The 25135-nt window shown below is 43.9% G+C and overlaps 1 protein-coding gene across 2 annotated transcripts in view; it reads left to right on the top strand.

Moving 5' to 3' along the window:
* Window positions 1-24101, top strand: part of spg21 (SPG21 abhydrolase domain containing, maspardin) — a 67933-nt gene extending 43832 nt beyond the window's left edge. For both annotated transcript variants that reach the window (XM_028435913.1, XM_028435903.1), the window contains 5 exons: window positions 8656-8801; window positions 8898-9006; window positions 22210-22317; window positions 22397-22537; window positions 23243-24101. In XM_028435913.1, coding sequence (XP_028291714.1) covers window positions 8656-8801; window positions 8898-9006; window positions 22210-22317; window positions 22397-22537; window positions 23243-23353 — 615 coding nt within the window. In that variant the 3' untranslated portion in view covers window positions 23354-24101. The remainder of the gene's footprint in view (window positions 1-8655; window positions 8802-8897; window positions 9007-22209; window positions 22318-22396; window positions 22538-23242) is intronic.
* Window positions 24102-25135: the final 1034 nt, after the last annotated feature.

Below are 25135 nucleotides of genomic sequence, written 5' to 3'. Positions count from 1 at the left end.
TGGGGGGAGCAGGAAGGGCAGAGTCCAGGTGATGGGCTGATGCTAATGAGCTGGGGGGTGGGTGTGAAAACCTGCAGTAAAAGCTATTCAGGTCTTCAGCCAGTCTATTGTTACCTGCAGGGTGGGGGGAGGGTTTCCTGTAGTTAGTAACCTCACGCAGGCCTTTCCACACTTCTGAAGGGACTTTGTTTGAGAAGCTTTGTTTTAGCTTCTCAGTGTTGCACCTCTTGGCTACTCTGATCTCCTTGGTTAGTGTGTACTTCGCCTGCTTAAACAGGACCCAGTCCCCACTCGTGTAGGCTTCCTCCTTAGCCTGACGCAGCATCCTAAGTTGAGGTGTGAACCAGGGTTTGTTGTTGTTGTATGTGCAGAAAGTCTTGGTCTGCACACACATGTTCTCACAGAAGTTGACGTAAGATGTCACAGTGTCAGTCAGTTCATCGAGGTTGTCTGATGCAGCTTCAAAAACACTCCAATCAGTGCAGTCAAAGCAGTCCTGTAACTCCTGCTTTGACTCCTCTGTCCACCTCTTTACAGTCCTTGTTATTAAGGCCAAACCAGATTAAGTCTGACACTATCTGTGCATGTCCACAACTCAAGAACGAGTTGTTTACAACTTTGACATTTTTTAACATTGATTAACAAATCACCAGGCTGCTCATTTACTGTGCAGTGCCCAGACCCATGTAAAATATAGAAATTAAGACTTAACTCAAACCTGGCTCGTTGGGTCCAGTTGGTTTTGAGCAAAGATCTTCAATTCTAAAATAACGCTGGCAGAAACATTACCTGCTTTGCGGAGGGAACAATGGTCAGAATCAGAAATGTTTTAATGGCCAAGTACAGTTTTTTGGACAGTACAAGGAATTTGTCTTGGTAGTTGGTGCACAAAACAAAGAACATAAAAACAAACCAGCAACAATAATAATAATAATAATGATAAATATAAAGGATGGGGGATAAACAAAGGATAGGTAGTGAATAAAGGATATATATACAGTGCAGCAGATAATGTCATCATGGAGGTGGTGATCGGGTGGTGGTGGTGAAAGGGGGGGGGGTTCAGTGGGTGACTGGGGGTGTGTTCATGTGGATGGTGGCAGAGGGAAAGAAGCTGTTTTTGTCTCTGGAGGTTCTGGTCCTGATGGACCAAAACCTCCTTCCAGAGGGGAGAGATTGAAACAGTTTATGACCGGGGTGGGAGGAGTCAGCCACAATCTTTCCTGCACACCTCAGAATCCTGGAGGCATACAGGCCCTGGAGGGAGGGCAGATTGCAGCCGATGACCTTCTCTGCTGAGTGGATGATGGGAGATGGAACTACTGGAGGGTTTGTGCAAAGAGATCACTCTTTGCATTAACAGAAGACCAAGGAGATGGTGGTGGACTTTAAGCAGAACATGCACCTCCTCTCCCCCTGCACATTGGAGAGGTTCCAGTGGATGTGTTCTCCAGTACTTGTGTGTACACATACAGGTGCTGGTCACATAGTTAGAATATCATAAAAAAGTTGATTTATTTCAGTAATTCCATTGAAAAAGTGAAACTTGTATAATGTATACATTAATTTCACACAGATTGACATATTTCAAGTTTTAATGTTGATGATTATGACTGACAACTAATAAAAACCCCAAATTGAGTATCTCAGAAAATTTGAATATTGTGGAGAGGTTCAATATTGAAGACAGCTAATTAACTCAAACACCTGCAAAGGCCTTTAAATGGTTTCTCAGTTTAGTTCTGTAGGCTACACAATCATGGGGACGACTGCTGACCTGACAGTTGTCTAAAAGACGACCATTGACACCTTGCACAAGGAGGGCAAGACACAAAAGGTCATCGCTGAAGAGGCTGGCTGTTCACAGAGCTTTGTGTCCAAGCACATTAATAGAGAGGCGCAGTGAAGGAACAGATGTGGTAGGAAAAAGTGTACAAGCAATAGGGATAACTGCCCTGGAGAGGATTGTGAAACAAAACTCATTCAAAAATGTGGGGGAGATTCACAAAGAGTGGACTGCAGCTGGAGTCAGTGCTTCAGAAACCACCACGCACAGACGTATGCAAGACATGGGTTTTAGCTGTTGCATTCCTTGTGTGAAGCTACTCTACAAGAGGCAGCGTCAGAAGCGTCTGGCTTATATATATATATATATATATATATATATAATTAACAGTAACAGCAGCAGCCCTGCTAGCAATCAAATCTGTTCATCAGTCTAAACCTCATTTTGTACATCATTACTCTCCAGGAAGTTGTAGAAAATTGTTCAGATTCTGTTAACTGTCAAGTTTTTTTTTTTTTTTTTGAAAAATAGCTTATCCTTTCAAGAGCCAGAAAGAGAGTCATTCCTTTAAGCCACTGAGAGACACCACAAATTGTTGGTTCCTTCCATGAGCGAGCAATGCATTGTTTTGCCTCAAGGAAACATACATTAAGTAAATACTTGACATTTTTTGTGAAAACTTTTTCAGGATATATATTAAGAATGCACAGTTTAGGGTTAAGAGGCAGTTTTTTACTAATAATTTTTCTGCACAGATCCAATACCTTTTTCCAGAAGCACACAACCAATGGACACTCCCACATATAATGAAACAGAGACCCCTTGTGGACACCACATTTAGTACTTGTGTCAGGGGCACTCGGGTTAAAGCAATGCAGCTTGGTGGGAGTGATGTACTGTCTGGTAAGCCGTTTATACTGTAGTAATTTGGAGTGTGTATTAACTGTTTGAGTTTGAACTAGGGAGCAAGCTGCTAACCACTCCTGAACTGTGAAATTGGCCTGTAAATCACTTCTCCAAGCCTGTGAAACATTTTCTGAGGATTCTTTGCACTTGTTTACGAACAGGTTATACAATAAATACACCTGTCCCTTGGACTGAAGATTATTTAAAACTATATTCTAGGGTAGTTAAACATGGAAGCTCTAGGCCATTATTTTGCCTAGACATTATAAAACTCCTGAGTTAAATATATTTGAAAAAATGCTTTTTAAGAATGTTGTAAATTGTTTGAAGTTCCTGAAATTACATTAATTTGTTATCCTTGTAAAGGTCAGACACTTTCGCTGCTCCCTCATCAGCCCAAAATTTAAATCCGGGATCTACCCTGCCTGGTCGAAAATTTGCGTTACCATAAAGTGGTGTAAAATGAGATAGCGGTTTTTCCTCCCCTACATGAGCAAGAACACCGTACCATACCAATATGTGTTCCTCAGGAAGGGGTTCCTCGTTTGTTTGATCAGCTTTTTCCTATCTGCCGAGTACATGTAAAGGTTTAAAGGAATTGTAATTGACTGGGATTCCATAATATCCCACGATAGGGGTTCGTTGTTAACAAAATTGAACATAGCTGCTCTAATCTGAGCTGCCCAGAAGTACCACATCAGATTTGGTAATTGCAGTCCACCTCTATCATGAGGCAAATACAACAAGGAAAGCCTAAGTCTTGGACATTTGCTGTTCCAAATAAAATTGGAGAAGGTTTTTTTTTTAACATTTGAAAAAGGGAGGGTTGAGGGGAGAGAGGTATTGCTTGGAAAAGGTACAGAAACTGTAATTTTTTAAATATTTATGTGCCCAATTAAAGATATTGGTAGTTTGCCCCACCTGTTTATAAGCTGCATTACTGTCTCCACAAGGGGGTTATAATTTGCTTGAATAATTGTGTTAATAGTGGGAGGGATTTTGACACCTAAATAAGTTAGTTCTTGTTTTAATACCACAAATGGGGTTGAAATCGGAGGTTTAAGCCTTTCATTTTCTGCCAAAAACATTATTATAGATTTATTGTTATTTATTTTATATCCCAAAAATGTACTGAAGGTGTGTAAAAAGTCCAGTTATGCGGGTAAAGTTTTTCAAATTTGAGCAAAATAAAATTACATCGTCAGCATAGAGGGCGATTCTATGTTCTATATTGCCTACTTTTATTCCTGATATATTTATATGTTTACAAATAAACATAGCTAGTGGCTCAACAGCCAGAGCAAATTAGAGAGGAGACGGGACAACCCTGTCTTGTTCCTTGTTTGAGCTTAAATGGGGTTGACATGAACCTGTTGGTTGAAATTTCGGCTTCTGGGTTAGAGTAGAGAAGTTACCAGGAAGTTTTAGAGCACTTCATGCTTCCTGCTGCTGACCAATTTTATAGAGATGCAGATTTCATTTTCCAAAAGGACTTGGCACCTGCATACAGTGCCAAAGCTGCCATTACCTGGTTTAAGGACCATGGTATCCCTGTTCTTGATTGGCCAGCAAACTCGCCTGACCTTAACCCCATAGAAAATCTATGGGGTATTGTGAAGAAGAAGAGACGCCAGACCCAACAATGCAGAAGAGCTGAAGGCCACTATCAGAGAAACCTGTGCTCTCATAACACCTGAGCAGTGCCACAGACTGATCGACTCCATGCCATGCCGCACTGATGCAGTAATTCAGGCAAAATGAGCCCCAACTAAGTATTGAGTGCTGTACATGCTCATGCTTTTCATGTTCATACTTTTGCTGAGCAGCTACTTGCTGAGGTGTGCTGCTCTAATGGAATCAGTCCTGACCTCCTTGTAAATGGTGGGTAGCGTCCTGTGCGTCACTGTGCGGCATGGAAGCTGCTCTATGGCAGAGAATAGATCTCTGCAGAGAGTGGTAAAGGTGGCACAGAAGACTGTGAGAGGCAGCATACCCACCACTATGTAAATTAACTCCTCCAGATGCAGGAAGACTGCCTCCTACATCATGAAGGACCCCACCAACCCTGCATACACACTCTTTACCCCTCTCCCTTCAGGCAGATGACTGCAGAGTATCAAGACATCAAGAGCAGGGCCACCAAAACAAGGAACAGCTTCTTTCTTGAATTCTGGAACCCTGCAGATTTAGGGGTCTATTCTCCCATCTGAACTGAAGCATTTTTTTGCTCACCTGCAGTTCCCCATTCTCTCCTGCTCATATTCTTCCGTCTAGGCTGTTGACATGCCCACCACGTGTAAGGAAGCCAAAAAATGTAGTATGTCGATGGAGGAGGTCTGATGGAAAGGAGGTGGTGATGTAATTTGTTTAGGCTGTTTATAAATCCCAGAACATGGAGTTTTCAGAGCGATTGTAAATGTCATTGCAATCCGTGAGAATCACTAAGCGCCCTTTTAATTTGAAACGCCTTCTGATAAACAATGTCACAGGTTGATTTGATCAGATCATTGATCAGATTATTGCAGCGTGACTGAGGATTGGCCGCATTCTGTAAACAGTCACATTTAAAATCTCTCCTTGATCGTCATCATCATCATCATCATCGCTGTAATGCGTGACCGAGTTAAATGTGCTGGAGATATGAGGAAATAACCCGGCCACAGAGTGTCCTGCTTTAATACAGAGGGATGTTTGCAGTGAAACAGAACTATTGGTTTCCATAATACGCAGTTTTAAATATTAATTGTTTAAAGCAATCTCAGCTGAGCCTCATTAAAATATGTGTGGGAACAGTTTCTGGTCCATCCTCATCCACATATCACGGCTTGTTTCACTTTGTAGTGGATCAAACTGTGACTTTATGTTGGACATAGTATGAAAATTGTTGAATCACTGTGACCAACGTGGACATAAGTCTGCGTCTGTCAGAGTTTGAATTAATCGCGCAGCAGCAGCTGAGTGACGCACAAGTGGGGCAGGGCAGCTCGACCCAGAGTGCGTAACTGGGATGAAGGCGCGCAGCGACTGATTTAAGTACAGGGGGAGAATAGCGCGCAGCCAAAAACGTGGCTTTTTGGACTTACACACATGGGAGAATAATCTAACCCTTATACATTTGCACTCACACTTTCACATTCACAATCTGCTGCTGTGATATAAGTGATGTTTGTTTGATACTTGGTTGTGTACACATCTGTTTTTCTATTTTACATATAGATTTATGTAACGGCTTAATGGGGAACTGGAATTTCATGATTTACATGTTAACATGAGCACAAATTACAATTCAAAATCTTTGAATTCAGGCTTATGAAAAGAAACATTGGTACAACACTAGGGAGGCAGATATCTATACTATAATTCAAGGGAGATGTGTGTGTGTGTGTGTGTGTGTGTGTGTGTGTGTGTGTGTGTGTGTGTGTGTGTGTGTGTGTGTGTGTGTGTGTGTGTGTGTGTGTGTGTGTGTGTGTGTGTGTGTGTGTGTGTGTGTGTGTGTGTGGGGAGCAAATATCTTCCCGACTTGGTGCCAGTTCGACCTGAAACTCGCTCGACGGGTTCCAAATACCCCGAGTGTGTGTATCTGTTATTTTGGAGTAATTCGGTCATTTCAAAATGTTTATTTTAATTTTATTTCACTTCTGGACGGCCCCGAAATGAAACGTATTCAACTTTTGACCTCAGGGTATGAGGGGGCGCTAGCGCACCATCTATATCTATTTCACAGCACAGCTCACTTCCGGTGTGTGCCAGAGCTTCTAGGTTACAGTCTGTGTCACGACACCCGTCCATAGGGTGGTAGTGACTGCTGTGTTACACTCTGAGTCAGATCTAAGTGTTTACATGTTGCTACATAGTGAAGGTCACCTGATGATTACTGCAGCTTCACTCACATCACACCTGCCACTACATCTAACTACTGACAATAGATAAGTTTAGTGAAAGTTAGGCAGGTACACGTGGATGGACTGGTACGCATGAATTTAGAATGGTTTCACCCCCCTCCCCCCCAAACACACACACCAAACAACAAAAATATGAAAATGACTCAAAATACACAAAACTAATGATTTATATAAAACATACACAAAAGACAACAGAAATGCAAAAAACTACGCTGAAAAAATACACAAAATGACTCCAGAATCACACTACAAAAAACAATAATAATACAAAAAATACACAAAATGAAAAAAATATAAAAATGAGTAAAAAAAACAACACATTCATCATGCGCATGTCTCATAGAATTAAACCAGGAAAATTGCATACTCTATTTTACTGTGCACCTGCAAATGTAGCCCTTTATAATGCTACAGAGTATGTTGTTGTAATGCTCATAATTGACAACTCTACTTAAGCGCCCAGAGCGCCCACTATATGAATACATACTTCCGACGGGCACTGTACTAGACTTAAAAAAACATACGTTACATTATGAAAATGGCTCAAAATACACAAAACTGAATATTTATACAAAAAATGACTCCTGAATTACACTTCAATAGCAACAAAAACAATAATTATACAAAAATACACAACTCCAAAAAACATACATTACAAAAAAAATGTTAAATAAAAATAACAGCAAACATTTATGCACAAAAACACAACAAAAAGATACACAAATACACATGACTCCAAAAAACATATGTTACAGAAAAATACACCCAACAAAAAAATATAAAAGTGATGATGAAGTCATGCGCATGTCCCATAGAATTAAACCAGGAAAATTGCACCCATATTTTGCACCCGCAAATATACTCCTTATTCTCCCACATGAATACATACTTCCGACGGGCACTGTACTAGTCTTATCAATAAAGCAAGGAATCTCTATCTGTGCGTCTGTGGCTGAAATATCTCTGCAGTTCAGGGACAGACAGAGCTGAGACTTTCAACAAGACTGCTATTTGGTTCAAGGGTGTGCAAGGTTGTAGTTGTTTGGAGGTCCCACCTCCTGAGTAGGGGTGTCTTGCAATGGTTATTTGAGGCACTTGATTTTATGATGGCAGTGTGTAATGACTGCAATATTTATGTATGCACAGGCTTTTTATTTTCATATCTGTTCAGATCAGTGTTTAAACTGACACAATAGGGTTTTTTTTGTGTGCATTATCAGTAACTCAGGGTGATTTTTTCCTTAATGTTCTCAATTACAGTTGTTACAATGCCGTCATTATGTTGTAATAGTTACTTTGAGACTTCTACACAGTAGTTTCAGTGATAAGAAACTTGTTGCACTTTATTTTATGATGGCATTTTCTTTTTTCCGGTGAAAATGTGCAAAAACACTCAATAGGATGTTTTGAAGCAAATAGTTTTGACTCAATTTGTCCTCTGAATGAGTCGATGGACTGGTGATGATGTCATCAGTACTAGCTTTCAACAGTGATGTCATCCCTATGTTCCAATCTTCAGTGATGATGTCATCAGTACTAGCTTTCAACAGTGATGTCATCCCTATGTTCCAATCTTCAGTGATGATGTCATCAGTACTAGCTTTCAACAGTGATGTCATCCCTATGTTCCAATCTTCAGTGATGATGTCATCAGTCCTAGCTCTACAGTGATAATGTCATCAGTTATAACATTAAAACATTGGAACATTAGTCCTACCTCTCCCTCCCACTTTTCTATAGCAATACATACTTCCTACGGGCACTGCACTAGTAACTTCTTAACGCACAATAACCACAACCCTTTTGAACATTCATTGAGATAAGGTTGAGAACTTTTGGGGTTTTTTGTAGATGAAAATGAGTTAATGTTTGAGACAAGTGTTTTGGTTAATATTTTAAAAGGATTTTACAAGAGAATTATCAAGCTCTGAAGCTCTAGGAGCTCTACTCATTCCTGTGAAATAGGCTCTTTAATAAGTTTTGTCATCTGGCAAGCCTGCCTGCCCCCTCTCACTTTTCAGTGAACATCTTTGTTACTGGTCAATATTTCCTCACTTTCAGGTCCATCTCTTTGGAGCATCTTTAGGGGGATTCTTAGCTCAGAAGTTTGCAGAGTGTACACACAAGTCTCCCAGAGTGCATTCGCTAATCCTGTGCAATTCATTCAGTGACACTTCCATCTTCAACCAGGCATGGACAGCAAACAGGTGATTTTCTTTTTTCTTTTTTTTTGTCAGTCTAATTCAGTTGAGAGTTTAAGTAGTTTTATATTTGCAACCTTGATTTTATTTAAATCCCTACAGCTTTTGGTTGATGCCAGCTTTCTTACTAAAGAAGATTGTTTTGGGGAATTTCTCGAAAGGACCTGTGGACCTAAAAATGGCAGATGCAATTGACTTCATGGTTGACAGGGTAAGTACCTTTATTCCTTACTTCAATACAAGGTTTTGTTTATTTTTTATTATGTTTTCAGTTTACATATATATATATATATATGTGAGAAGTGTAGTTGCAGCTGTTCCCCCGTGGTCTCTCTCTTTCTGCGATACAAAGTGTGCGCACGCGCTATGAGCGGTGTCGGGAAAATCACCTCCATGACATAAAAAAAAGAAAATGGAGAACATGAGAAATTTCTTAATAAATAATTTTGTTTTAAAAGAAAAAAAAATTCTGATGCAATGGTTTTTATATTTTTCATGTTACTAGTGAAAAACTAATATACAATAAATAATTCTAAGACACAGCAAGCTACAATGGATTTTCAATATTCGGGAGTGGTGAAATAACCCAAAGTTGGGGTCTAAAATAAAAATGAAATGCCACATATACAAAAAATAGTTTTATATCCCGGGAAAGAGTAATCTTTATACTATAAATTAAAACAGAGATCTGATTTTTTTTCTTACATTCCCACAGTCATTTATGGCTAATTAAAAATAACAATAAACTAATTTTCTGAGGATTTCAAAAGTGTGTCACCCACAAACCAATGCATATATGTGATTAATCATTAGTGATTTGAACAGTCTATGTACAGTGAAACAATACAAAGAAAAACTTATTTCCACAATGAGTACCAAGTAAATTTTCATAAACATAAATATGTGGTAAGTGGAGGCGTTGCATAACATATTAGAATAAAAAAAATAAAAACGACTAAACTGAGTGGAAAGACAGAAAATACCACGTTCAGGTAGGGCTGCACGATTATTTGGATAACATTTTTAATCACGATTATTCATCATGTTAGGAAAAACATCTGTATTTTTATTTAACTACTTTTCAACAAATGAATAGTTTAGAGTGCAAAAGAATAATGATACATACTATATAATTTACCCACATTTTTTTTTTAATTTACTATGGGCTAACTATAAATACACTTACAGAGTGCAACTCTTTGAAAAACAATTACAGCCTCTAAAGAGAAATTAAGAACATTAGGCTTCAGCCTACAGGTTTTGAGTCAGAAAAAGCAGCTTGTTTAACATTTTCAGTCTTGAGTAGAGTTGCCACCCGTCCCATAAAATACAGAGTTGTTCCTTATTTGACCCTTGAACAAATGCTGTTTGTTCCGTATTTGCATAAATGACCAGAACACTGGACATGTCTGTCAGACCATTACACACACACACACACACAAACGATTAATCTGATGATAAATTGTACAATTATCTGGTCTATGTGGCAACAATCTTTTAAATTTGGCTTGGGGCAGTTAAGCTTTTTTGTATTGTGTTAAGGGTGAAATGCTGCCAGACTAGGGATGGGCAATATCGACAAAAAAAAAAAAAAATTATCCCGATAATTTCTTGTATTTATCACGATGACGATAAAAATCACGATAAATAAAAACTATAAATAAAACTAGAACTGCAAGCAGTTATAAAAAGGGGGCCAAGCCCTCCCGCGCGGCTCGGCCCCCAGGTTTCGCGGAGCCCGTGGAAGTACGTCACGAAAGATGACGGACTCGTGGCGAGCGTCAGGACACAGGCCAATGTGCCATTTGCTGTGAACAGGTGGATGTGAAGTTTCGGAAGATGTGATTTGAAGTGTGAAAGTTACAGGCCTAAATGCGTTTGCACCCATTATTGCGCCACCTAGTCGTGCACTTTTTGGTATGGGTGATCTGTGTGCTCTTATATAGTTACCCTGTAAATTTCACAGCCCTCAACACTTACAGTACTTCAGCTGAAATAAAGGTTTGTTTATTGATATGTTATGTAGTAATAAGCCACGCCCCCTTTGAACAATCGCGATTAACTTGGAGATACGGTCCCAGGAGCGACCCAAGATCATACCCACCAAATTTGGTAAAACTTGGTACTGCCATTGAGGAGATATACAAATCTCATATTTGCAGCGCCCCCAAGAGGCTTAATTTATTCAAATTTGGCTCAACCTCCAGAACTGGCTATATATATGAAAAAAATCTCAACAAAATCAAAAAAACTCTCAAAAATATACAGAGCGCTTTCGAACACTAACTGTAATTACTTACCAATCGCGAAGTGGGAGGCCGAACTCTCAATCACCCCGAGCACTGATTTCTGGGCAGAAATTTGTTGTAATACTTTTAAGATGACAAAAAACACAAACCTTCAGCTAATTCAATACAAGGTCCTCCACAGATCCCACATTACCCAACAGAAAATGCATAAAATGGGCTTCTCAGCAACAGACATCTGCTCTCAGTGCACCCAGAATACAGCGGATTCCTATTTACATGCCTTATGGCTTTGCTCCCCAGTTCAACACTTTTGGATTCTAATCACTGAAAAACTGTCCTCCATTTTGGACTACAGAATTCCTTTATCTCCAAATCTTTGTTTGATTGGAGACCTGACAATGCTTCAACCTCCAGCAAACCAATCACAATCAATCCTTGCGGCACTAGCCATAGCAAAAAAAACAATATTACTAAATTGGAAAGACAAAAAATCCTTAAACATAAACCAATGGCAAAATCTCCTCACAGAATTTATTTCCATGGAAAAGATGTCTGCTCTCAGAAAACAAAAAAAAATAACGTGCTTTGAGGAGCGTTGGACTCCTTTAATTGCATTAAATCTAAATTTTTAAAAGCCTGATGATCTAGCCTGCAAGCGACTGCCAGCACCACTCTTTACTAACGCACTAGCCCAACTGTAGGCCGGGGCCGCCTTGGGCCTCTGGGGTGGTCTTGGTCAGGATGGCTGGGGTGGGTTGCCGGGGTGCCTTGTTGCCTCAGCACGGGTGTGCATTCCTTCTGGGTGTTCACGGGGTCCCGGGGCTGTTTGATTTGGCGCCGTTGCCCCTTGCATGCGCATCTGGTTGGTCTCTGGGGCTGGGGCCCTGCGTGCTCCCCTGCCGCTCCTTCCCCTTGCTCCCTGTCCCCCTGTCTCGTCCTCCCCCCCTCCTCCTCCTTTGCTCTTGCGCCCGCCATCCTGTGGGGTTGGGTTTGGGGGGCTCCCGTTGGCCTGGGGCACTGGTGGGGGGGCTGTGGCTCCCGCCTGGGGGACGGGCGGTGCCGTGCCGGGTGGGTTGGCTGGGGGGTGGTCTCGTTGGGGGGCCTGGGGTGGTGGGGTCCTTGGCTCCGGTCCGGGGGGATCCGGGGTGGGGGTGGCTTTGGGGGTGGCTGCTCCCCGGGGTCGGCGATTGCCTCCTGGGTTGCTCCGTCGGCCCTTGCGGGTCCTTGGCTTGGCTCCCTGGGGCGCACCTTTGCTAGGGATGTCGCTTGCGCGACGAGCCAGGCGGGGCCCCCTCGGGGGCTTTTTGTACGACCGCAATGGCCGGGGTGTGGACGTTATGGCTAGGGGGTGGGGTGAGGGGTGCTATGGGGCCTCCCCTGGGGTCGTATTGGGCGGGTGTGCGGGGGCGCGGCGCGTGGTTCCTGGCCCGGTGGATCCGCGTTGGGATTGGCTGGTCTGCTGGCTGGGTGCACCGGGCGCCATTCCGGGGCGGGGGTGCCCCGGGGGCGGATCCTTGGGTTACGTGTCCGGGGAGGTGCTCTCCGGCCATCTGCCCGGGGACCGGCCGCGGCTCGTGGCGGCGCTGCGCAGCCTTGGGCGGGGCGGGGCTGGTGGCCTTGGGCCCGCTGTTGTTCGGGGTGTGCTGGCGTCGGGGGGGGTGTCTCGTGCCGGTGCGTGGGTCGTCGGGGATTGCCTCCGTGGGGGGGGGGGCTCTATTGGCGCCGTTGGTGTGGGGGGGCGGTTCCGGGCTGGGGGTGCTTCGGTACTCTGGCTTGCCGGTCCGTGGCTGGCGGGATGGCCCTGCTTGGCGGGGGATGGCGTCCTCTCTCGTCGGGGGGGCCGGGGCCGCCTCCCGGTGGAGAGTGTTGTATCGTGGCGCCGGGTGGGCCTGTGCTGGCCCTGGTGCGGGCATGGGCCTCCCCCCTGCTCGGCCGCTCCCCTTGGTGGCGGGGTGGCGTTGCTCCGGGGCGGCGGGGGTCGCCCCCTGGGGCGCCGGGGGATGTTGTTGGTGCCTGGCTGTGCCCGGGGGTGGGGGGTGTCGCCGTGCTCCGCGGGGCCGGCGCGGTCTGGGGGGTGCCGTGGGGGGGGGTCTCCGGCTGTGCTGTTCAGGGGCCCGCAGTGCCACTTGCCCGTCTGCGCCATCTACCCTCTCGCGTGGCCCGCCACGCGGACGGGCCCGGCTCACACTGGACAGGCCTCCTACATGTTCACTTCACCCCACTCCCAGCTGGTCTGGCTCACTCACAAAATGCACCACACACCAATACCCAACCCTTGGGGGGCTGGATGGTGGGGCTGGGGGTGGAGGGGGCCGCCACCTGTGTTACTATGTAGTGGCGTGGGGGCGGCCCTCCCACCTCTAGTTGCCCTACTAATCCCTCCAATTTTAATTGCATCTCAACATGTCACCCCCCGGAGGGTGTATCATCATTTACACCCTCCGGCCTATTACACCACATACACATAAATCCACAGAGGCTGGAGGGGGAGCACCGCTCCCCTCCATCCCCCTTCTTTTAATTACACCCCATACATTCACCAAACACACACATTCACACAGGGGATCGGGAAGTGCCTCTCCATTGGGGAATGGAGAGGCACCATAACAGGGTGGTGGGTTGGTACACATATTTGGGCCTCTCCGGTGGGGGCCTGGCCCCTCTGTTGGTGGCTGGGCCACTGCATAGAGTAAAAGCACATCAAGATGGTGCGGTCGGGCGTGGCGGTGGGTCTCGGGGGGGCTTTGCCGGGGTCTCTCCTTGCGGGGTCTTTCCGGGCTGTGTCGGCCGGGTGGGGCGCGGGGGTGCCTCTCCCCCTGGGTGTGGCTTGGTGCTTGCTTTGTCTCCTGGTGGCCTTGGGGGCGGGCCCCGCGGTGTGCGGGCCCGGGGCGGCCTGCCTCGCCGGTTTGGGGGGTGGGTGTGCTGGGGGGGTGCTGGTGTCCTCACCGGGGTTGGGGCAGGGTTGTTTGGCGCCTCGGGATGATGCTGTTTACTGGGGGGGCGGCGTTAGCTGTTCCGATGGTTGAGGTTGCTTTCGGCCGCCTGGTGGGTATGTCCTGCCATCTGCGGACTGGTGGGTGGGTCCGGGGCATCTTTGGCTGGGGGCTGCTGTCCCGCGCTGGATGTGTGCCGTTGGGGTGCCTCCGTCCCCGCGGTGGGGGTCGCCGGTTGCTCGCGGGCCGGCGGGGGGCGCTGCCCCGTGGCTTGCGCTGTCCGGGGGGCGGCGGGCCCTGGGCTGCTGGCCTTGTGCTGTCTGGGGCTGTGCGGTCCTGCTGGGCTGTGGCCGGGACCTGGGCTGGGGTGGGGGGCGCGTCCCGGGGGGCTTGGCCCGGGGGCTTGCCCTTGGGGGGTCCTGGTCCCTGGAGGTGCTCCTGGGGCCCGGGGTGCTTGGCCGGCTGGCCGGGCCGGTCCTGGCGGGGGTCTTCTGGGGCGGGTGGCGCGTGCCGCGCCCTTGCATACCTTCTGGTGCGGCCCCTGCTTGGGCAGTCCCCCGTGAGGCAGAGTGTCGGGGTTAGATTAGGGGGCCACATCCCGGCGGGGCGGTCTGGCTTGGCCTCTGGAGGGGGCCCTGGCTTTAAAGAACTGAAGCTCGTGGCGCGGGCGGCATCAGCATCTGGGGCGCCCGGGGGGGCTAGGTTTTGGTGCCTGGGGACCGGCGGGGGGACTCCCAGCGGCCCCCTGGTGCCTTATGCGGCTTGGGGTGTGGTCGTTCGCCCTGGGCGGGCTGCTCCTGGTGCTGCATCCATTCCGGGTCCTCCTGGCCTGGGGTCGGGTCCTTGCTGGCTCTGGGCTCACCGGCGGGGGCCCGCCGGCTGCCCGTTCGGCGTGGCTCTGGTCGTCTGCTGGGCGTGGGCCTTGGCTCCTCCGCTGGGGTCTCGGGCGGGGGGCTCTCTGGGCCTTCCCCTCGGGGGGCTGGGCGCGGGGGTGTGGGTGGTGGTGGGGGGGTGGGGGGCCTGGGGGTTGGAGTCGGTGGCGTGGTGCGCTGGGTCCTTGGCTCCTTGGGGGCTTTTCGGGTGTGTATGGGGGGGGCAATGGCAGCCTCTCGGCTTGGGACCTTGGGGGCGTTCGGGGGGCTGCTTGGCCGTGGGGTGGTCGCCGGGGGCCCCTAGATCTCTCGCTCTTTCTGCTGGCCCGACTGCTTCTTCGGGCCCGGGGGCGGCTTATGGGTTTTGCAGTAGCGGCTCTTGGAATCACATTTGTCATGGACGCACTGGCCTCGGGCTGTGGGATAACACTCATACTGGGCTCAACCATAGACACGTTGTTCCCAAATACCTGTTTTATGTAACTTCCACTCACTTCCTCCTCTGCTCACAGCCACCACCATTATTCCTAAGCCGCACACTGGTCACCAGACTGGCTTGATAACACAACAATAAGCACAATATACACAACCACAATTTCACATCACATCACTTGAAACTTATTGATTATTCCCCACCCATTCGTTTTCCTATCTTGTATCCCTCCTCCCTGTTAACTCCCCCCCCCCCACCCCCCTCACCCTGGTGTAACACTGCCCTCTCTCTTTTTTACATCCTCCCTTTAATAAAGTATTTACCCTTCCCTAGGGAGGGCTGGTGATGGTCACAATTATGCAATGAAATAAATTCATTTATTCAATTGCAATAATAAAATATGCATTGCTGTTAAAAGATTGCACTTCTTGTAGTGTTAACCTTCAACAGCATGTGCAAACAAGGTAGAAAAAAAAAAAAAAAAAAAAAAAAATTTGGCTCATACCCCCACAGTCACATGCCAACCAAGGATCTCAGATTTGGAGGTGTTAGCAATTATTTTTACCGAGATATGCAACAGTTATGCATTTTTATAGCAAGCTAGAAAGATTTACTCAGTAATTATTTGCGCATTTTTTGAACCAACAAAATTATTTTGTCAACTGTAGATCAGGTCCAACTGAAGACTCTACGTGCCAAGTTTCATGCCGATTGGACAAAACCCCAAGGAGTAATTTGAAAAAGTAGGTTTTTGATATGGAGTGATTAAAAAAAGAGCAGTGTGCTGTGAGAGTGGGCGTGACCCTTGTCAGAAAATGCGTCTCTATGTAGGGAACATGTTAATATGAATTTTATGAAGATGTGAATCAAATTGTGAAAGTTAAAGGCCAAAATGTTTTTGCAATTATAGCGCCACCTAGTGGCGCAATTTTTGGATGGGTGGTCTGTGTGGTCTTCTATATCTACCCTGTAAATTTCACTGCCCTCAACATAATAATTCAACAGAAATAAATGTTTGTTTATTTATATGTTATGATGTAATAAGCTACGCCCACTTTGACCAATCGCAAAGATCTTTGAGATATCACCTCAGGAGGGACCCAAGATCAGACCCTCCAAATTTGGTAACAATTGGTCGTGCGAATTAAGAGATATAAATATTCGTTATTTGTAGCGCCCCCTAGTGGCCTACATCATTCAAATTTGGCGCATACACTCACAGTCACATGCCAACTAAGGATCTCAGATTTGGTGTTGTTAGCATTTATTTTGACCGAGATATGCGCCAGTTTGCATTTTTATAGCTAGCTAGAAAACTTTACTCGCTAATAATTTGCGCATAATTTACCCGAACAAACTCATAGGGTTAACTGGAGATTACGTCCCACTGAAGACTCTACGTGCCAAGTTTCACGCTGATTGGACAAAACCCCAAGGAGGAGTTCGAAAAAGTAGGTTTTCCAGTTTTTGCGATTTTGCTCCGAGAAAAGTTCAGGCGGAAATGGGCGTGGCCTAGCCCAGGTGATTCAGTCCTATTCAAGGAATCTGTGGATATGAAGTTTTTAAATTTGAAACGAACGGTGTGGGAGATATTGGCCAAAACGCGTTGACCTTTGTTATAGCGCCACCTGCTGGCGAACATATGTGAATTTTTGCGTCCAAGGAACACATGGTGGTCTGGACCCAACCCCCAAAGGGCACCGCCCTACCATGCACGGTTTAGCCTGCAGCACCACTTTTACCGGGGGAAACATAATAAATATAATATATAGTATATAATAATAATAATAATAAAAATCTTTGCGATTACAATAGGGTTCCTAGCACCGCTGGTCCTAGGAACTGCGTATGCTTACATACGCGGTTCCCTAGCCCCGCGGGCTTGGCCCCCTAATAATAATCGGAATGATTACAATAGGGTTCCTAGCACCGCTGGTCCTAGGAGCCGCGTATGCTTACATACGCGGTTCCCTGGCCCCGCGGGCTTGGCCCCCTAACTAGAACTTCAAGCAGTTATGAAAGGGGGGCAAGCCTTCCCGCGCGACTCGGCCCCCGGGTTTCGCGTAGCCCTTGGAAGTACGTCATGAAGGATGACGGGCTCGTGGCGAGCGTCAGGACACAGGCCAACGTGCCGTTTGCTGTGAACAGGTGGATATGAAGTTTTGGAAGATGTGATTTAAAGTCTGAAAGTTACAGGCCAAAATGCATTTGCACCCATTATAGCGCCACCTAGTGGTGCATTCTCTGGTATGGGTGATCTCTGTGCTCTTCTATAGTTACCCAGTAAATTTCACAGCCCTCAACGTATTACTTAAGCTCAAATAAGGGTTTGTTTATTCATATGTTATGTAGTAATAAGCCACCCCACTTTGACCAATAGCCCAATAACTTTGAGATACGGTCCCAGGAGCGAACCAAGGTCATACCCACCAAATTTGGTGAAAATCGGTTGTGCCATTTAGGAGATATAAATTTCTCATAATTGCAGTGCCCCCTAGAGGCCTAATTTTTTTTAAATATGGCTCATACCCCCACTGTCTCATGGCAACCAAGGATCTAAGAATTGGTGGCGTTAGCAATTATTTTGACCAAGATATGCAACAGTTTGTGTTTTTATAGCTCGCTAGAAAACTTTACTCGTTAATATTTAGCGCATATTTTGCCCGAACAATTTTTTTTGCTAAACTGTAGATCAGGTCCAAATGAAGACTCTACGTGCCAAGTTTCATGCCGATTGGACAAAACCCCAAGGAGTTATTTGAAAAAGTAGGTTTTTGATATGGAGTGACTTACAAAGAGCAGTGTGCTGTGGGAATGGGCGTGACCTATGTCAGAAAATGCGTCTCTATGTAGGGAACATGTTAATATGATATTTTATGAAGATGTGATTCAAATTGTGAAAGTTAAAGGCCAAAATGTTTTTGCAATTATAGCGCCACCTAGTGGCGCAATTTTGGTATGGGTGGTCTGTGTGGTCTTCTATATCTACCCTGTAAATTTCACTGCCCTCAACATAATAATTCAGCAGAAATAAATGTTTGTTTATTTATGTTATGATGTCATTAGCTACGCCCACTTTGACCAATCGTGAATTACTTTGAGATATCGCCTCAGGAGGGACCCAACATCATACCCTCCAAATTTGGTAAAAATTGGTCTTGCCATTTAAGAGATATAAATATTGGTTATTTGTTGCGTCCCCTAGTGGTCTCCATCATTCAATTTTGGCGCATACCCTCACAGTCACATGCCAACTAAGGATCTCAGATTTGGTATTGTTAGCATTTAATTTGACCGAGATATGCGCCAGTTTGCATTTTCATAGCTTGCTAGAAAATTTTACTTGCTAATAATTTGCACATAATTTACCCGAACAAACTCATAGGGTTACCTGGAGATTATGTCCAACTGAAGACTCTACGTGCCAAGTTTCACGCTGGTTGGACAAAACCCCAAGGAGGAGTTTGAAAAAGTAGGTTTTCCAGTTTTTGCGATTTTGCTCCGAGAAAAGTTGAGGCGGAGATGGGCGTGGCCTAGACCAGGTGATTCATTGCTATTCAACGAATCTGTGGATGTGAAGGTTTTAAATATGCAACAAACGGTGTGGGAGTTATTGGCCAAGACGCATTGACCTTTGTTATAGCGCCACCTGCACCGCTGGTCCTAGGAATTGCGTATGCTTACATACGCGGTTTCCTGGCCCCGTGGGCTTGCCCCCCTAATAGAAAAAATTCCCAACTTAGTGTAAACAGGTTCCTTAGAAACACAAATAAATGTGAATACATCAACACTAGACACATTTAAAAAGGCTACAATAACCGCTGACTCAAACAGCTCATGAGCTGTTATTTTATGGAATATATTTGCGCATGTGGATCACTATTAGTGTTTTTGTATGTTATTCATTTATTTCCTCACTTGAAATATTAAAAGCACAAATAACTTCAATAGTGTTTTTACTGCTGATGAAATATAGTTAAAAAATATTGCGTTTCACAAATTGGAATGAATGAATAATGACATTAGTTATTATGTTAATATTTATTTCACACAAAGTGCGACATGTTTAGCTTTTATTCTTCCACACAACTATTAAATCTGACCATAAAGAAATCGGTGGCTCTCTGTGGCTTTATGACAGTAAGACGTGTTCTTTTTACTTGGTCTATTTTTCCTTATATGGAGTGGTTAGCGTTAGCACTTAGCTCAGTCAGTGTGTCGGTGTGTTAGCTTAGCATAGTTAGCTTTAGTTGAGTTTCCAGTTCATAATCGTTATTACGGGTTCATCTCTGTCCCCGTGGTTGTGGGACTTTGGGTGGATCTGACGGAGGAACTTGGATTGGTTCCCTTTGTTGGATGGTTATCTGGTTTTAACCAAGTAGGGGTCCGTGTTGTATCCCAGCATAATAGCTTTTAATAGCCGTGACGAACACCTCACACACTCACAGACGGCGGTGTGTGCGGGAGGCGGTTGCAGTGCACACTGTGCAGATCTTCCGTGAACAACGTTCCGCTCCAGAGAATAATACGTTTTTGACAACAAACAGGGGCAGTTTTGGCCCGTGGAACATGGTTGTTTTGGGGCATTCTTGGCTAATTTCAGACATGGGAATTTATCGTTTATATCGAGGGATGACAAATTCTTACCGGTGAGAATGTTTTTGACGATAAATCATAAACGATAAAATACACACATTCCTATCCCAGACTAGGGATGTGCGATATAGACTAAAACATTTATGCCGATAATTTCTGGTATTTATCAAAATAAATAAAACATGCCCCAACTTAAAGTGTAAACAGGTTCTTTACAAACACAAATTAAATGTAACGCCATCGTCATAGGCTGTTTCTCGCTACTTGCACGCTGGAGGCTAGATCCATGCCACACATCTGCCTTCCACAAATGGATGTCATCTTTAGATACTGTATTACCAACCAAGGAAATTGTTGGTCGACCAAGACTATGGCACACGTAGCGATTAGTCGATCAATAAAAAAAAAAAAAAAAAATGAGCAGGTGCAGAGAGGACGAGGAGAAAGAAAAAGAGAGACAAATATTTTGTTTTGGCTTTTTGTGGAGCTGATTTGCTTTTAAACACAGACCATTTATGATATGAACCTTATTCAAGCTTTGACCAGAACCCGACAAAGCAACAGTGAAACATACAGGTCTGACAGACATTAGATATTTATATCCGTGCCCGACCTGAAACCGACAATTAAAACCTATTTTTTCCTCAGTGACAGCTGAAGCGCAACACGTTCTTTTTTTTTTTTTTGCAGCGCAGCACACACTCACACCGTTGTTGATCGACCAATGAAAATCTTGGTCGACCAATTAGTCGACTAAACGACCAAAGTTGGCAGCCCTAGAAAACACGCAGATGCTTTTCAGGTATGTAGGGCACTATAGCTTCCACGTTAAGTAATCATTTAATTGACCAATAACTCTTCACGCACTCCAAAATACACAGCCGAGCAGTTCCCGCTTAACTTTTGTGTCTGTGAAGCTACACCCATTTCTGCTGAAGTGCTGCAAACAGGGTAACTACAGTTAATTCATGTTCGTCTCTAAAACACATTGTTTTCATTTCGTGGTCCATCTCATCTTCTGTTTAGCATTAGCGCTAAGATAAACCTAAATACGTCCAAACTGCAGACACGTGGTGTCTGCACGTGCTTGTCTTGTATCCAGACAAGCACCTGCTGGCTGCGGTGTTTGCTTGCATTATCACAATATCCTGTTTTGGCCTGGTTGTTCCAGTAATTTGAATTTTGAATTTGAATTTGAATTAATTCTGTGGACATGCATTAATGGAGAGATGTCAGAGTGGGGCTGCTTTTACAATGAAGGGAGCGCACCAGAGCAGTGTTGGGGTTAGGTGCCTTGCTCAAGGGCACCTCGACAGTGCTCGAGAAGTGCCCTGGCACCTCTCCAGCTACCAGAACAACTTCCGCATTTTGGTCCGCATTGGGACTTGAAAAATTTTTGGTGGCCGAATTTTTGGTGGATCACTACTACCCACTGTTGCAGAAAAAAGCTTTTTAGCATTGACATGGAATATTTCACAACATTTTCATGGATGAAACCCACATGCTTGACTCTGCTGCTCACCCCACAAATGAAATCCTAACAAATCTAGCACAATTTAAAAAGAAATGGATATCAACATGTATTGCCAAGAAGAATTGTTAAAACTAGGGAACAATCTTGAAAGAATTTTTGTCTGTTACCCACAAAAAGTAAGAAAATTGGTGTCTTCATTTCAACTGGCCCCGCGACCCTGATAAACGGGAATAAGCGGGTATGAAGATGGATGGATGGATGGATTTCAACTGGTTGTATCACATGTCAAAATAACATCCACAGCAAACTCAAGGTTTTCCAGCATAATGTGACCAAAGGCATCTGACTTCCTTCTCAGCCTATGCTACACAACACCAGCTGGAGACGGAACAATAATAATAATGCATACATTTTATATAGCGCTTTATCATAGACACTCAGTCGCTTTACAGAATTAAGGCATTATTCTTTCACTCTAAACTTAGTGGTGATAAACTACTATTGTAGCCACAACTGCCCTGGGGCAGACTGACGGAAGCGAGGCTGACATAGGGCGCCATCACCCCCTCCGACCACCACCAACACTCACTCACACACTACATTCATACAAAATCTATATTTGATATTTTACTACTTGATTATCTTCAAATCTTTTAATTTTGGCTTCTTACTAATTATTTTTTGAAAAAGAAAAAGACATTATCTGCATAATATATAAATGGAAGTCAAACTTTGCTTGTGGGCCTTCTCACATTCAATAAATTAATTTATACATTCACTGTAGCATGAGCTGTTGTATTTTTTTAATACCATCTCTTTGTTGAGCCCACGGTAATAAGATTTTCTTTGTTTTTTAGTTGGAGAGTCTAAACCAAAGTGAGTTAGCATCACGGCTTACACTCAACTGTCAAAATTCTTACGTGGAACCCCACAAAATAAAAGAAGTTGCTGTGACCATCATTGATGTAAGTATTCAGTTCATGATTGTGAGAAAATGGACCAGAATATTGTTTTTTCGAAGTAACACATTAGTTTTATGTTCAGGTCTTTGATCAAAGTGCCTTATCATTGGAGGCCAAGGAGGAGATGTACAAACTATATCCTAATGCCAGAAGAGCTCACCTAAAAACTGGTGGAAACTTTCCATACCTGTGCAGAAGTGCTGAGGTCAACCTCTATGTTCAGGTAAGCATAATTTTATATCATTTTTGTTATAATTGTTTTTACAGTTCTAGTTGTGACCAATTGATCAGAAATTTTGCTTGCATGTTGACACATGTAAATTCATCCAGAATGAAAAATGGCAGTTCTAGTCACAAGGAACAAATGGATAGGTTTGAAAGGATAAAAGCCTAAAAACTCCTTAAAAAATGAATGGTGACTATCTTTGTCTTGTTTGTGTACACCTATTGCCTTCAGGTTAAGCTAAGTGTGACTCGAGTTTCAATGCTGTCCCCACGTCTGTAAAAAACAAAAACACTTAAGGAACCTTCCACTATTTTTACAGGTTTAGCCTTAAAGCTTCTAAATGTATTATTTAAAAGATATTTACTGTCGTGGGACTAAAGTTCCTTTTTAAGAAATGAAGCCACATTGAGTTTGCTTCATTTACATTGGTAATCAAGTACAAATGGATAAAATGTGGCAGATTCTCCCTCAGAAGCCTAAAACTGACTATTTTCAATGACAATGTGTTGTCATTGAAAATATATCCAGATATATGATCTTTATAGAAATATATCTTTTTTTTTTTTTTGGATGAAAATTGAATACAGGTCCCAAAGACCCGGACACCATATACAAGTTAATTATCGTAATAATGCGTTGACATACCCACTATTAGTTTGGTAGCCATTGTCAATTAATTAATTGTTGGTTGGTTTTGTATAGATTCACCTACGCCAGTTCCACGGGACAAGATATGCGGCCATATGTCCAACAATGATGAACTCTGAGGAACTGAAGGTTAACGAGTCCTCTGATTTGGAACCTGCTCTATAAAATCCAAGGAATGGACTTGCTCTCTACACAACATATGTATATTATCTTTCTTGTTCCTTTTCACTGACACGTGATGTATAAGTTTAGAAGCCCCAACAGCAAATTGTCAAAGAAATTTCATATTTTTATTAAATCAAAATTGTATTTTAATGATTGTCTAAAATGTAATTGTATATTTCGGCTTGGTTTAAATCTTGCCTTTTGTGGAATGAAGTATTGCTCCTACAATCTGCCTAATCTTTGTTCATGTGTAGGTCATACATTTTGGTCTATGATGGTAGTTGTTTTTCAGTGTCCTGCAATTACGAAGATGACTTTGTTGTTAAAGAGAGATGTGTGTTTCTTTGTGTTCCTTTTTGTACATTTTTACTCTGAAATTTCACTGGTTCACTTGTGTGTTTTAACCTTTAAATTGTTATGAGAAAAAGTAGATGAAAATTAGTCCTACCTGGATGATATATCTTTTCACACCACTTCAGGTTGTCATTGCTTTCCTTAACGGCCCATATTTTTCTACTGATGTGATGGACCCAGGTGCATAAAACTAATCTCAAAGTATTTGAAAATAAACTTTCCCCATAATTTCATTCAAATGGAAACAGCCTCAAGATACTGTACATCTTACAACACAGCTACTGGCAAAGGCTAGCATAGTTAGCATAAGTTCTTACAGCTTATGTGTTTCATTTCAGATCATAGAAGTGAAATTAAGAAGTTTGTTTAATAAATAATTTCTTTTTCAGTGTTATTGTTTAAGAACCCAGTGTGTGGTGGTGGTGGTGGTGTGTGTGTGTGTGGGGGGGGGGCTTCTGTCAGTCTGCCCCAGGGAAGCTGTGGCTACAATAGTAGCTTACCACAACGTGTATAGAGGAAAGGAATAATGCACATCAATATAAAAGTACTTTGATTGTCTATGAAAAGCGCTATATAAAATCCAATGCATTATTTATTATTGTCATGCTCACCAAGGAACTCTTTTACCATAGCTCTATATGTTTTCTGCCTCTTAACAACACATCAGAAGCATCATGATTTCACCTTCAGTTTGTCAGTGCACGTTTCACAGTGAACTTCTGCAATTCATCTCGACTATCGGTTTATCTATGTGATAAAGATCATTATGTGATAGTAGGAATAAAGCAGCACGCGCAGAAATGTTTGCTTCACCTGTCTATATCTCTTGCTGTATGGCACTCGGCTCTCCCTGTGTATGGCGGCAGCCTTGGAGCTCACGTCTCGCAACTCCAGTATCACAGACTGATCTGAAAAACTGAATTTCACATGAAACCTAACGTGTTTTTCTATTTCCATTTATTTTTTGAGTTGCTTCATCCCAATTGTTCTTTGTTCTGCTGTTTGCCAGCGTCTCATCTTCAATATCTATACTTATTCTATGTAAGGTTGCTGTAGCCTATTAGACATAGAGGGTAAGACAGTGTAATTCCCTATTTTGTCAGGATGCCAGACTATAACAGGGCTTGACTGAGACATTGAGGGGTCACCAGCGGGACTTGAACCCCTGATACCTGCTCTGAGAGGCAGCAATGCTCCCCAGTGTACCACACAGTGGGATGGTTGTGATTTCTGGTGCATTGCATTGCTATGGTTGTATTATAGTGAGTTATTAAGCCTACAATTTCAATGGTCATTAAAGGAAGAAACAATACAGGTTGACCTTTAACTGAATTTTAGTTCAATGTAAAATTATTTTTCCACTTTTTAAACTTTTCCACTACAAGACATTTGAACCCAAATGCACTACATTGTGCTGCTGTTCAGCAT

This window comes from Gouania willdenowi, chromosome 3 (genome assembly GCF_900634775.1).
Source record: "Gouania willdenowi chromosome 3, fGouWil2.1, whole genome shotgun sequence".
NCBI lineage: Eukaryota > Metazoa > Chordata > Actinopteri > Blenniiformes > Gobiesocidae > Gouania > Gouania willdenowi.
The sequence above is the reverse complement of the archived record's forward strand: the minus strand, read 5'-3'. Positions and strand labels throughout refer to the sequence as shown.